This window comes from Oryctolagus cuniculus, chromosome 15 (genome assembly GCF_051225735.1).
Source record: "Oryctolagus cuniculus isolate XC-2025 breed Fujian yellow rabbit chromosome 15, ASM5122573v1, whole genome shotgun sequence".
NCBI classification, from domain to species: Eukaryota; Metazoa; Chordata; class Mammalia; order Lagomorpha; family Leporidae; genus Oryctolagus; species Oryctolagus cuniculus.
Genome location: NC_142881.1, coordinates 77,079,020 through 77,092,624, shown reverse-complemented (window position 1 = coordinate 77,092,624; position 13,605 = coordinate 77,079,020). Strand labels below are relative to the sequence as shown.

Below are 13,605 nucleotides of genomic sequence, written 5' to 3'. Positions count from 1 at the left end.
TCCCACCCCTGCTTTGTCACACTGCACTCCGTCTACTTAACAAAGAACGGGATGCTTTCCACTGCCCAAAATGGGGTTGCACCTGCTCGGGTTGGGGAAAGAGCAGGTGCTTCTCGTCCAGGTCTGTGGCTGAGACTGTGCTGTGGACTAAAGGACCCGGGTGGGATTTTTGATGGCACATCCAACCTGCAGGATGCAAAGAGGCTGCCTGTTGGAGGCTGAGACAGGATGGCAGAGTGAGGGAGTCTGGCTGAGGACATCCACCCACCGGTTACTTAAGAGGATAAACAAAGGCACGGTTGAGCGGTACAGCTAGATACCACCAAATAAGGCAAACACAACATTGGACCTAGCAACCCTGGGACACACCCTACCTCTGTCTGTTCCTGCTGGGACCCAGGCCCTACCTGAGGAGCAAGGTTTAAGAGCAACACTGTAGAGATCTTGCAGAGATAGCATAGGCAACAGCAGCAGAGCAGGTGCCAGCTCACCTGGGTTCAGATCCCAGGAACTCTAGTTACTAACCAGTTCTTGAATTATTACTGGTACTTATTTGCCATTTGGTGCCCCAGTTTCCTCCGCTGTGAGTTGGGGATTAGAATATTTCCAACCCTCTAGAGTCCTAATGATAATTAACTGGGAGACTATAAGAAAAGACTCAGAACAGGGCTGGGCTATTAACAGCCTCACATCACTGTCACTGAGAGGGTAGGAGGTGGTGTTCAGAGTTTCCACAAAAAGGCTCAACCTTTTCATGGCCTCTGTTTCTCTTTCTGGTATGATATGGTCGATCTCTCTTCCTAAATGTAGTTTTTTAAAAATTATTTATTTAATTTGTCCCCTGCACCCACATGGGACACATAAATGAAGCTCCTAATCCTGGCTTCACTGTGGCCATTTGGGGAGTGAACCAGTGGATGGAAGTTCTCTCTCTCACCATGTTTCCACCCCTGTAACTCTAAATAAACCTTTAAACAACAACAACAAAAAAGAATGCAGGTCTTGGGGCCAGCACTGAGGTACAGCATGTTAAGTGACCACCTGCAACACTGGCATCCCCTGTGAGCACTCGTTTGAGTCTCAGCTGCTCCACTTCCAACTCAGCTCCTTGCTAACATCCTTGGGAAGGCAGTTGATGATGGCCCAAGTACATGGGCTCCTGCCATCCACCTTGGATGCCCAGATGGAATCCCAGGCTCCTGCCTTTAGCTTTGCCCAGCCCTGGCCATTGTGGTCATTTAGGGAGTGAACCAGCAGATGGACAATCTCTATTCTCTCTCTCTCTCTCTCTCTCTCTCAATCTTTAACCCTACCTTTCAAATCAATAAATAAAACGTAAGGAAAAAAATAAAATAATTCTTGGCCAAATTAACAGTCCCTAGGAGCCTCTTTATATGTAAGCCAAACACTTTTTAAAAGAAATTTCTCTCCATTTGTTGCATTGTCTTCAGTGTAGGGAGTGCACTGGGAAAGAAATGTGGATTTATTTACTCATCCTGCCCAGCAGTGACTTGGGCAGCTTGTAGATTCGTCTCATTTACAAGCCATTCCCTTCAAGTCTCCTCTGGAAACTATTACAACTTCTTTCTTTCTTAGTGACAGTGTAGAATGCAAACTAATTTCTACTAGCCTCTAGCTGTGAGATTTATCGAGAAGATTCTAACATGTTTAGAACAACCAACTCAAGGAAAAAAAAACATTTGTGTCATGGATTATTAACTTTGTCTTGATGAAATTAATGAAAATCCTGTTGGAAATGGAGCTCTCTAGTCCATCTTCAGCTCCTCTCCCGGATGGCTGCTCCTGGGATGATACTTCTCTGTGAGGACTATCAAGAACAGGGCACTTTTGGGAGCGCATTCGTCTCTTGCCTTGCTGCTGAGTTGACCTTGGAGACTCCATCTTCCCCTATTAGGCCTGTGGTCAGGGCTTGCTGTGTTCTGTAGCCAACCAAGTGCTATTACAGCAAATCAATTTGGTCCCTGTTTAGCCGAGAGAAAGATACCTAAATAAGTAGCTTCTAGTAGCTCCAGAAGTCTGGCATTTGCCAACACGCAGTGCTGCTGTTTATTTTTCCCTATCCAGCACTGTCTGATCTGGGCATTTCTCATTCTTGAATTTTTTTGACAAGTCCGTTTAGGGCTTGTCTGACTCAGTGAGTCATAAAAGTGATAACCGATCCCTGAGAACCCTGTGACTTTGCTATGATTTCACAGGCAGGGGCAGCTGCACTTGGAGAATCTGTTACTACTGTGTCTCTGGAACATGGCATTGCCCAGTGAGTTCCTCAGGGCTCCTGCTTGCACCGCCGCCCCACCAGCATTCAGATGTTCTCTCCCCGGGGGGATAACAGGCCAATGATGTAAGCCCTGTTGTCTGGTCACTGTGGAGCCCGATGGTGCCTGGGTTAAGCTGTGTGGGTTAACGTGGTGGTGTTATTGTGGAATGCTCCCTGAGCATTTCACAGTTGTTGAATGGCTTGGCTGAATCACGCCTCCCTCAGGCTCACTCCATTAAAGCAGGCCCCATCATCCCTGCCCTGCATATCACGATTTCTTCCAGGCTTTCTGTATTCTTCCCAGACTGCAAGGTTTTCTGTCAACCTGTCAGCGGACGCCTTCCTGCTGCAGCTTCCTCGCTCACACAGAGCTACCTTGGATTTCATGTCACTCTCAATAGTTTCCTTAACCCCTAAGACCCATACAGGTGCTAGGAGAAAGGGAAGCTTTTGTCAGAGACACAATTGCACAGGTGGTCTCCTCGGGTGTACCTGCTCACCACGCTGGCTGCAAGGGGGCTGCCTGAGCCCAGAGAGCCTCTGGTCTGGGCAGATGCTCCTCTCCCCTCAGCAAACTCGCTGCTCAGATCTGGCCTTTGCAACCCCTTTGCCCTCTGCCACCACCTGCTTCCTCCCCAAGGCCTGGTCATGGTGCACTCTCTCAGGACAGGTGGACCAGCAGCAGTTTGGCAGAGAACTCTTGCCTGGGGATGGATTCCTCAAGCTGTGGCATCTGGACATCAGCCTGTGCTCCCAGCTGGACCCTCTGTCAGCGGCTTGTTTGACTTTGGGGGCTGACCAGAGCTGGTCCGAGGCTCTGCTCAGAGGTCAGTCCCTGCCGTTTGTCTCTTTGATGTCTCCCTGAAGAGGCCACTTTGCTTGATTAATGATGGAGGGAGGGGGAAATCAGGCTGTCCAGAAACCCAAAGGAAAGGCGGCCTTTCTCAGTGAGACAGTTTCCTGCATCACCGGCTTCGGTGCAGGGGAAGACAATGGACTGATGCAAGGTGCAGCTGGTCCTGAGGCTTTGATGCTGGCCCGCACTTACTTCATCTTCCCAAGAATTGTCCTTACCTTGATACAGCAGGTACACAAGAATCCCTGGGCCCCAGAGCATGGCATCTAGTGAGGCTTGCTGAGGTCTCAGACTTACCCTGGAGCCCACAAGCATGCTGGGAGTGTTGGGAGGCTGACAGCCTGGCTGCGCATCCATGCACCCTGCTGTACTGTGGAGACCTCTCCTTTGCCGTCTGGTGGGGACATGCAGAGGTCTCAGCCTGCTGATGTCCGGATAGGCTTGGAAACTAATCGCTGTCCCCAGGAGCTCTGCCCATTTTATGGGGGCTCATATTTTTTATTTCTGGTCCTGATTCTGTTTCTGGGGACTCAGTGACTGACCAGAGCATCTGCCCTGGACCTGCCCAGATGGGAAATCCTATCAACAAAACCCCCATTCCCACGTGCACAGATCACCTGCTGTGCTTTGAAGGCTGTGTCCTCCCTAGGGTCATAAGCTGCAACCTAACTCTCAAGGTGATGGTACTGGGAGGTGGGACATTGGAGGGGTGATTCGGACATAAGATGGGAGCCCTGCTGGAGGGGCCAAAGGCCCTCAGAGGGGCTGATGAGGCCACAGTCCTCCTCTTCCACTGCTTGGAGACCCAGCAAGAGGGAGCCATCCACGAGCCAGGAAGGAAAGGGGCTCTCATCAGACAATGATCCTGCCTCTGTCTGGGTGCTCACCTTCTGCCTCCAGAACTATGAGGAGTAAACTCCTGTGGTTTATAAGTCACTAGGTCAGTGGTGTTTTGTTATAGTGGCCCAAGCTGAGTCGGCCTCTGTGTCTCAGAGCTGCCAGGAGCCCTGGTGGCAGGGATAGGGGCGTAGTGGGGGTCCTAGCTGCACAGACTGTCTCTGTGGACCAAGCCCTGCTGCTGAGCCTTGCTCCTGTGCCCCAGGGCTCCCTGCCTCTCCACCTGGCTGGCTTCTTTCTCCATCCTCGTCTGCTCCCTCTGCATCTTGACTCTAAATTCTTATTTTCTCATATAGATCAATTTAACCATCTTTCTGGTAGCCTTTGCTCTTGCTGACACAAGGTGTTCTCCTAAATAAAATATAGTTATTGATATGGGATTTTTGGCTCAAATTCAAAAAACCCAACCTGGTTTCCTGTCACTGGTGCTTATGTCCGTGACTGGTCTCTGTCCAACAGCCAGCTGTGTCTCCTGGGTTTCCAAAGAGCTGCAAGCCCCCAACAAGTGCTCATGGCTTAGTTCTCTCCTCTGCCTCTCAGAAATGTATCTTCTGCTTCTTGTTTCCTGGCTGAGTCTCTGCCTTCTGTGTGAGGGAGTGACAGTGCAGCTGGACGCTCCCATCCCATGCTAAAACAGTGCTGGCTTCTGAGAGGAGCTGGACAGCTCCCACGGAGTGTGTGTGTGTGTGTGTGCGCATCCGGCTCCTCTGTTGCTCCCAAGTCAGCTTCTGTCTGCCATCACTTGTCTTCTAGAAGGGATGTTGCTTTGCAAATACCTCCTCATCTCTTTACCTGGGTGTGTCCTCCTATGAACAGCTGTAGAACTAGTCATTCAACCTTGATGAATCCACAGCCACTTATTTAATCACTTCTTCATGCCAGTTCTTACGTGAAATCATTCACAAATGTTCTCTTAATTCTCACCAGCCCCTCAACATTAGGACTTTTAAAAAAATAGTTATTTGTTTTTATTTATTTGAAAGGCAGATAGATACACAGAAACATACATACAGACATTTTCTATTTGTTGGTTCACTCTTCAAATTTGCATTACAGCCCAGTTTGGGCCAGGCTGAAGCCAGGAGCCTGGAGCTCAATCCAGGTGCTACCTCCTAGGGTACACGTTAGTAGAAGGCTAGAGCAGAAGTGGAGTTGGGACTTGAACCCAGGACAGTGTGTGATGCAGGTCTCCAATGAAAATTAACTGCTTCACAAAATGCCTACCCCTGAAATTGGGACTTTTTAAAATACTTTATTTATTTGAGAGGTAGAGATACAGAGAGAGAGAAACAGGGAGAAAAGTCTTCCATCTGCTAGTTCACTCCCCAGATGGCCACAACAGCCAGAGCTGAGCTGATCCAAAGCCAGGAGCCAGGAGCTTCTTCTGGGTCTTCCACGTGGATGCAGGGGCCCAAGGACTTGGGCCATCTTGTATTGTCTTCTCAGACCATAGCAGAGAGCTGGATTGGAAGTGGAGCTGAGACACAGACAGTGCCCATATGAAATACTGGTGCCAAAGGTGGAGGCTTAGCCCACTATGCCACAGCATGGGCTCTGAAATTGGGACTTTGAAGTTCCATTTAGTAGCATGTTCCGATTAGGGAGAATGGCACATACAAAAGTCCAGAGGCCTGGTGGAGCAGGGGCAGAGTTCACTGTGCTTGAGCCAAGAGACGAGAGGCAAGAAATGCTGGGAAGCAAATCAAAGGAGCTGTGATCTGGCAGGAGGTGCATCTGAGAAAGGTGATTGTGCAGGGTGCAGAGGGAGGGTCTGAGGCTGGGAGCAAGGGAAGTGGCCGTTACCAATTCCCTAGGGAGAGAGGAGGCTGCTGAACTGTGCTATGGCAGTGGGAGGTGATCATTTAAAGAGGTCACCAAGGACTTCCCCAGGACTGTAACCCCTGGGCCTGTACAGGGGACAGGTCCAGGTGACTATGTACAGAGTTACAGGTGCAGGGTGACGGCTGACCCTTGTTCTCACCATGTGCTGCCTGCCTTCCTCACCTACCCTGCACTCCTGGGTGGTCTCATTGCAGAATCAACTATGCCAAGTAGCCCTTCGAGTGCAGCTCACTCTCAGGAGGGTACATACACACTGCACCTGCCTCGATTGTTCTGTTCTGTGGAACGCCCCAGGGAGTGCTACCATCTTCTCATCAAAGGGCAGCCCCATGGCACCTGAGGGTGTGCAGCCCTGACAAACCCGGGACCAGTGACAGCTGTGGCTTTGTGCTGGGACTGGGAGGGGGCCAGGGACGCATGCCCAGGTGTCCAGGTGAGCAGACTGCACATAGAGTTGGGGATTAGTGCTTAGCATGGCTTCTTTGTCAGCCTTCTGATCCACAAGCTGCAGAATCCAGACATGACTCCTGCACACTTTGAAAGAGGGAGAAGATCTTGTTGCCAGATCTGAGTTCATCTTCCCAGTAACTCCACATTCTGTGTGCCTCACCCATGCGGACTTCCCCGATAAGCCCTCGGCTCACCCACTCTGAAGTCAGGGGCCGCTTAGGTCTGTTGTTTGCTCTTTGCATTCCTTTCTAGCTCTGCTCTCTCCAAAAATGACAATGTGTCATTTGCAATTCACAGGGGGCAGTAAACCAGGGCTGCTGTCTGCGCCTTCCCAGGGCCCTGGTCACACTGTGTTTTGCTGTGATAAGTCTGAGAGTCTTCAATGGCTTGCTCAGGGTCACTAAACTAGTAGGCGCAGGAGATGTACCTCAACCATTCAGTGAACACTGACTCAGTGTGTGCTGTATCCATGCACTGGGGGTCCCCCAGGGAGCAAGGCTGGCAAAGCTCTTGGGCCACCCTCCTATGCTGCACGTATGGCAGTGTGAGTCATACTGTATCATAAAGAGTGAGAGGGGAACTGGACTTACAAGCTGGGATATGTCTCTGGAGTGGCCAAGTGAACCAGCCAGCTCTCTCCTCACTTAGCACAGAGCCCGCAGGCTCCCAGGAAGACCCCTGCCCCTTTCCTCTTCCCCTGACTTCACTCATGGTGTCTCTGACTTGGTTCTAAGTCTTGCTTTGCAGTCAAAGCCCTTGGCCTTGACACTTTGACTTCTCTTTTGGTTTTCAACTTGACTCTGACCTGGGAAGAGGCACGTTTCCCTCCTCTCACTTTGTGCAGCACTGTTCCCAGGTGGTCCTATCCCTGGCTCTCATTTTCATGGGCTGAGGTTTAACTAGACAGTATCTGCCCTGTCTGGCTGATCTTTGCTCATGAGCTATATGCTGTGTCTTATCTGAGATGGGAGGGAGGGAGGCAAGACTCCTTCAGGCCAGGCTCCTTTCTCTCCCTGTGGTCCATGACCCCAGCCTAAGCTGTTGACTCTTTGTGACAGGTGATGAGTGAGTATTCTTGCAGCTGGGGGCCTCTCTCCTTCAAGACCACCCATACTGTCTTGGGGGCTTGGTATGACCAAGCTCTGACGCTGTATTCATCCACCTGCCCTAAGGAAAGCCTTAAGTTTACCAGGCTATGGAGAGGGCCCCTGGTCTAAAGAGCCATTCTCCCATCTTCTCTTGATCTCATCCCCACAGCAGCTTTTCCCCAGACAACCAGATTGTGAAGGCAATGCCATCCCCACCTGCTGCATTTCCACCAGTGAACCATAAGCCATAGTCAGAATGCACAAAGCTGGTTACCTAAGTGATGATGCTGAGGTTGGGGGCCAAAGGCAGATCCACAGATCAACACTGACTCTTAGCTTCTGCCCAAGGCAGGGACAAATATGGAGACAGCATATTACCATGAGAAGGAGAAGGAGAAGGAGAAGAGGTGAGTAGAGTAGATAGAAAAAGTTCCCGAGGAGCTAGAAGGCTTTTCAAGTAGGCTCTGATGAGAAGCTAATTGCTGTTTCGGAAAAGGAGTCTTCCACCCAAGTCAAAGTTGGAGGCAGTCAATCTTTTCTTCTTCCTGTTTTGTATATTTTTGTTGTTGTGAAATACAGTTAGTGTGTGTCTTCTTAGCAGGAGGTCAGACCATCCATCTGTCTGTCCATCCATCCATCCACCCATATACCCATCAACAACCCATCTGTCCATCCATTCATCCATCCACCCACATACTCACATATCTATATATCTACCTATATCTATCTATTCATCCATCCCTCTATCATTCTCTCATCTATTTACCTACCTATCTGGTTATTCATCCATCCACTCACCTACCCATCCACTCACATATTTGTCCTTCCATCCATCCATCCATCCATCCATCCATCCAGTTATCCATGTATCTGTCTATTTGTCTATATCTAGTTAGCTATCCATTCATTCATCCATCCACTCACCCAGCTGTCCACCCACACACCCATCCATCCACTGTTCCTGCATTATGTGTATCTTCCATGAATTCATTCGTCAAATGCATGTTAAGCACTCGCCATGTTCCTTGGTTGGTGCTGGATTCTAGAGACAGCCCTTAGGGAACTCAACAATTGATGAGGTAAGCACATTCATGAACTGACAGTGCAGAATGCATGCGCAGAAGAGGGTGTGCTCAGGGAGATCTGGGGGTGGTGGTGAGCAGGGTCTATCTGTGCTTGGAAAAGAGCATTGCTCCAGCCTGCTCCTCTGAGCTGGAATGCATTCATTCTTTACAGCAGACACACTTGTGGGAGGACTGAGGGCTTCCTCTGGCCTTTCTTAGTCATATTCTGCTGCTTCCTCTCTGCATTCATACATTTGCTGAGTACCTTAATTCACTGTGGCTAGAAGTGCTGGAGGGGAAAAGGTACCTTATGTTGGGTGTTTGTCTGGGCCACAGCAGAGGTGCTATGAGTCCTGCCCTCAGTGCGTGAATGGGGGTGTGAGTGGGTCGAAAGGTCTGGGCTGGATAAATAGTCCTCGCAGTGAGTGGGTGCCTGCGAGATCCGCGTATATCTTGAGAACAGACATCTTCACTTTGTCAAGGACTCTCAGCATTGAGTTATTCTTTGGGAGAAAAGAAAACCAAAGCCACCTCTTAGTGGTTCATATTCCCTTCTACTGAAAGCTCCATTCTGCTTGTGTTCCAGAGAGGGAAGGCAGCTGTGCATCAGTGGGGGCTCCCAAGCACTGGAAGGAGCGGGGAGGGGCAGGGCACGGGCCATCCCTGCTCCCTGAGGCGAATGAGTCTCCCACCCTAAGGGGGCCAGGACACGATTCTGTCATGATGCAGACAGGGAGTGGGTGCCTGTTGGTGGGAACACTTCCTCTCTGTTGTTAGTTGACACCTGACAAGGATGAGCCCAGTCACTGCTTTTGCTGCTTCCCATGTTTCGGTGAGCTGTGGTCAGTCACCCAGGCAAGATCTGGCCACCTCCTGAGCATCGACCCACCCTCCACCCACTTCTCACACTTGCAGCAGGCACAGCAAAAGCACAGGACAGTGACAGATGGGACACAGCTCTTTAGCCATGTCCTGCCCATGAGGAGACTTCCAGGGAAAGCGGTCGGCTCTGCTTGGATGTGCCCCTGTGGAAATGGCTCTGGAGGGCTAGCATGAGCAACTGGATGGACAGGGCAGAGCCCTTGTGTCTGATGTCCTGTGCCCCGTCCTGTGCTCCCCCTCCCACCCTGACTGCAGCTTCAGTTGTGGGGGATGAGTTCCACCACCACGTTCTTGCCTGCAGCATCCAGAGTAAGACGCGTGGGGATGGAAGTGTAGGCAGAGACGGAGGCATGGAGGTGTAGGGGGCAAGGGAACACATTGAGGAAGGAGAGGTGGGAGCAGAAGGGGAGACTTCTTGTATTCCAAGGAGCGTATTTGATCTTCCCAGGCCTTCTATGAGGCTGACATAGTCTCCTGTTTCTATCCGGTGGGTTTTGTTTTCCTGAAATATTTTTAGCAGGCTCCTTGCTGCTCAGGTGTTCAGATACTGGTCCCTGTGACCCACTTTGCTGGCCATTGTCTATGCAACAGTTAGAAACAAGGGGCCCTAACCTGACCGTGGGTGGACGTTACCTCTCCCAGGCCACTCCCTCCTCCTCCATGCCTCCTTGAGGGCTGAGATGGCGTGAAGGTGACATCTGGGAACAAGTGCGCCCTCCTCCTTGCTAGGCTCTTGCTGAGCCATGAGCAGGCAGGTGTAGGCCGTCCTACCCCTCCAGACAGGAGTCCTCCATTGCAGTCACCCCCGGATGCACAGGAGGGTTGCTCTGCAAGCATTGTTCCAGCTTCTCCTCCTGGGCCCATCCTGAGACCAGAGTGGTCTTTTTTTTAAGATTTATTTATTTATTTATTTGAAAAGCAGAGTTACACAGAGGGAGGGAGAGACAGAAAAAGAGAGAGAGAGAGATTGTCCATCCACTGGCTCACTCCCCAAATGGCTGCAATGGCCAGGGTTGGGCCCAGCCAAAGCCAGGAGCCCAGAACTGCTTCTGGGGTTCCAGAATGGTCTTTTCTGAGGCCAGGTTGATCACCAGCTGTTTGGGCACAGACCCACCAGTGGCGACCTTCTTCCTGAAGTCACCTTATTAGTCCTCAGCACACAGCCCCCACCCCCATGGCTCTGCCTGGCCCTGGCCCTGGCCCTGCCTGCCTGAGGATCCTGCCCATCCCTTCTGCTCTACCTGTTGACAGTCTTGATCTTGTACTGCCTTCAGTTCCTCTGACCCAGAGTTTGACCAACTGAGGCCATGGGGGTGTACCCAGCACACAGGCCATTTTGATAAATAGCATCTCATTACACATGGCTGTGCTTACCCCTTCATGTCTCATCCAGGATGCTGTCAGGTTACTAACAATAGAGTTGAGTGATTACAACAGAGACAGCAGCACCCAAGTCTTTACTACCTGGTTCTTTAGTGGAAACTTTGGTAGGTGCTGCCCTAAGTGGCCCTGCCCCTTTGCACCTTGATGCAAATGCTGGGCCCTCTTTATACTGCTCATCCCTCATCACCTGAGCAGATCATCTGCCCAGGTGCATGTCTCAGTCATGGTGCTCGTCTTGCTGGTCTCCCTCAGGTTGTACAAATCCACCTCCCACTCTCATACCTGATGCAGGGATAAGCCTTATCCTACTCAGCATCTCAGCACCTGCCTGGGCTGTCGAATGAACACCTGGAAGCCACACCTCAGTGCTGGGGACCGTATCTTAGGGTCGGTGTCCTGCACCACCCCAGCTTTCTGCTGGTTTCTCCCCATCTCTGGGAACGCATGAGCCGAAGGCATTTCATTTCCTCTGTCTTTGCAGATCTCCAACCTCTACCTGTATGACAGTGTTCTGATGCTGGCCAACGCCTTTCACAGGAAGTTGGAGGACCGGAAGTGGCACAGCATGGCGAGTCTCAACTGCATACGGAAGTCCACCAAGCCGTGGAACGGAGGGAGGTCCATGCTGGACACCATCAAAAAGGTGTGTGTATGGGGACACCTTTCCAGACCAAGGTGGGAGCCAGGGCCACTCCTCACACCCCAAGTCTTTGCCTGTCCTGCAGCCGGCCTGAAGCTGGGCCCTCTGGGTGGCTATCCCAGGAGGGGCCTTCCCAGGCCTTTCTTCTGATCAGTCCTTCTATTGTAGCATTTGAAGGCTGGTTGAGCTGGGGCCCATGGATAGTGTTGTTCTTATTATTATCTCCATGCTAACATGAGGAGCTTGGGCTTCAGGGAGATGTAGGAGCTTGCCAAGGTTATGGGTAAGCAGACTCTGAAGGCAGCTCTCTGTGCGGTGCCTGTCAGACACCCCACCACATAGGGTGCCTCTCTACATAGGAGAGGTAGTTTCACTGGGCCCTGCCATAGGTCCTTGGTGTAGGTGCATGTGTGTGTGTATGTGTGTGTGTCCTCTACGCTAGTGAAATGCCCCATGTGCTGGAGCCTGGATATAAAGTGAACTCAGAAATCCATGCAAGACGTGTTTGAGCGAATTGGCTTTCCGAGGCTTCAGAGGAGCATTTAGGGAAATCCATAGTGTTTGGAGTTTTTGTTCACCATACACTGTGTGTGGTTTCAGTAGCAGAGAGCAGGTTCTGATGTTGGTTTGAATCTACTACAGCCCACAGCAGAGCCCAGGCCTCTTCCTGGGCCAGCGCAATCTCTGGAACTCTCCAGGCTCACAGAAGGGAGGCTGCTGAAGCCCCCTTCCCAGGCTTGAGGAGAGAAGAGGCCTGCCCCAGCTCACTAAACCACCACTGCCTGTTACCGCTTTGGGAGCAAAGGCAAGGGGGGCAGTTCATGACAGCCAGGCTGTGTCAGACACTGGGTTTTGGATGTGGTTTCTCCTTCAGTTCCCACAGGCTCTATCATATGAGCCTGACTGACTTCAGCCTGGAGCGGGCAGATGGACAATGACTTGGCCAACGTGGCCCAGGTGGCAATGCCTGGTGGACTAGAGCTGGGCTTTCCCTTCCCACACTCATGCTTCTGACCTGTGGGCTCTTGGTCTTCACCCCCAGAGTCCTGACCTGTGGATTCTCGTTGCCCTGTGACTTCCTCTTGCAAAATGGAGTCCATGGATCAGGTTGCAAGAAAGCATTAACACTCAGGAAAGTCGGGACTCAAGCTGTCAGTCCTGCACAGTGCTTGACTCATAGCGGGGTCTTCTCACATATGACAATGTGAACAACATGAAGACAAGTCTTTGGGGATGTCCCCTGCAAGCAGGTGGCCTGGGAAGTACTGATTCTGTTCCATGGCCCAGGTCTGCAAAAGACTCTGTTCTTGTTACAGGCTGCCCTCCTCCAGGCCCTGTCTTGGTGGCTGCATTCTTTGTGCTTCCTAACCTTTGAGACTGCCCACCCTTCAGTGATCTGTCCTTGTCTCCTGCAGGGCCACATCACTGGACTCACAGGGGTGATGGAGTTTCGCGAGGACAGCTCGAATCCCTACGTCCAGTTTGAAATCCTGGGCACGACCTATAGCGAGACATTTGGCAAAGACATGCGCAAGGTAACCTAGAGGCTCCCTGCCTCCCAATCTTCCTACTGCAGTACCATCGAAGACAGTGAAAGCTGTGTGGGCCCTGCATCCCCAGCAAGTGGGAGCTGGAACAGAAATCCCCTCTGCCACTCATGGTGTTGAGGCTGGCGTTATGGGGCATCCTGGAGAGGAAGCAGAGATGTTTCTAAATAAACAGCATTGCTCATGCATTCTCTGAGTACAGCGAGGGCCCCTGGTAGCAACTAGGCCCTGCTCCCTGAACCAGTAGGGCCGCCTGGAAGCTGGAAGGGGCAGTGTGATTCCCCAGTGTGGTGGAATCAGCACAGAGTGGAGAGCGAGTATGAATCATGGCTGAAGCAGGAGACAGAGGTTACAGCCAGAGCTTCCTCCAGATCCAAGGATGAGACAGGGCCACAGATGGAACACTGGACAGCAAGGAGGGTGGGAGGTGGGAGTGCTGGAGCCATGAGGAAGTGAGGAATGGGTTTGCTGAGTAACTCAGGTGAGGCCCGGCTCTAACTGGATGCTGATGCAGGTGGCAGACTGGGCAGTGTGAAATGTTGCCTCTTGTTTTTCCTCTTGGAGCTGAAGGACAGTTTGTTCAGTGTCAACAATATCATTAAGTGGCCTTTTAACTCAGAGTGGGGACCCTCCCCCACATCCCAGAGGGGAGGACTGTGATGCCAAAGTCAGTAAAAT

General features: G+C 51.4%; 1 protein-coding gene across 3 annotated transcripts in view; it reads left to right on the top strand.

The window, feature by feature from the left end:
• Positions 1–13,111, top strand: part of LOC149122085 (glutamate receptor ionotropic, delta-1-like) — a 37,436-nt gene extending 24,325 nt beyond the window's left edge. For all 3 annotated transcript variants that reach the window (XM_089313752.1, XM_089313750.1, XM_089313751.1), the window contains 2 exons: positions 11,222–11,383; positions 12,796–13,111. In XM_089313752.1, the coding sequence (XP_089169878.1) occupies positions 11,222–11,383; positions 12,796–12,924 (291 nt within the window). In that variant the 3' untranslated portion in view covers positions 12,925–13,111. The remainder of the gene's footprint in view (positions 1–11,221; positions 11,384–12,795) is intronic.
• The last annotated feature ends 494 nt before the right edge of the window (positions 13,112–13,605 follow it).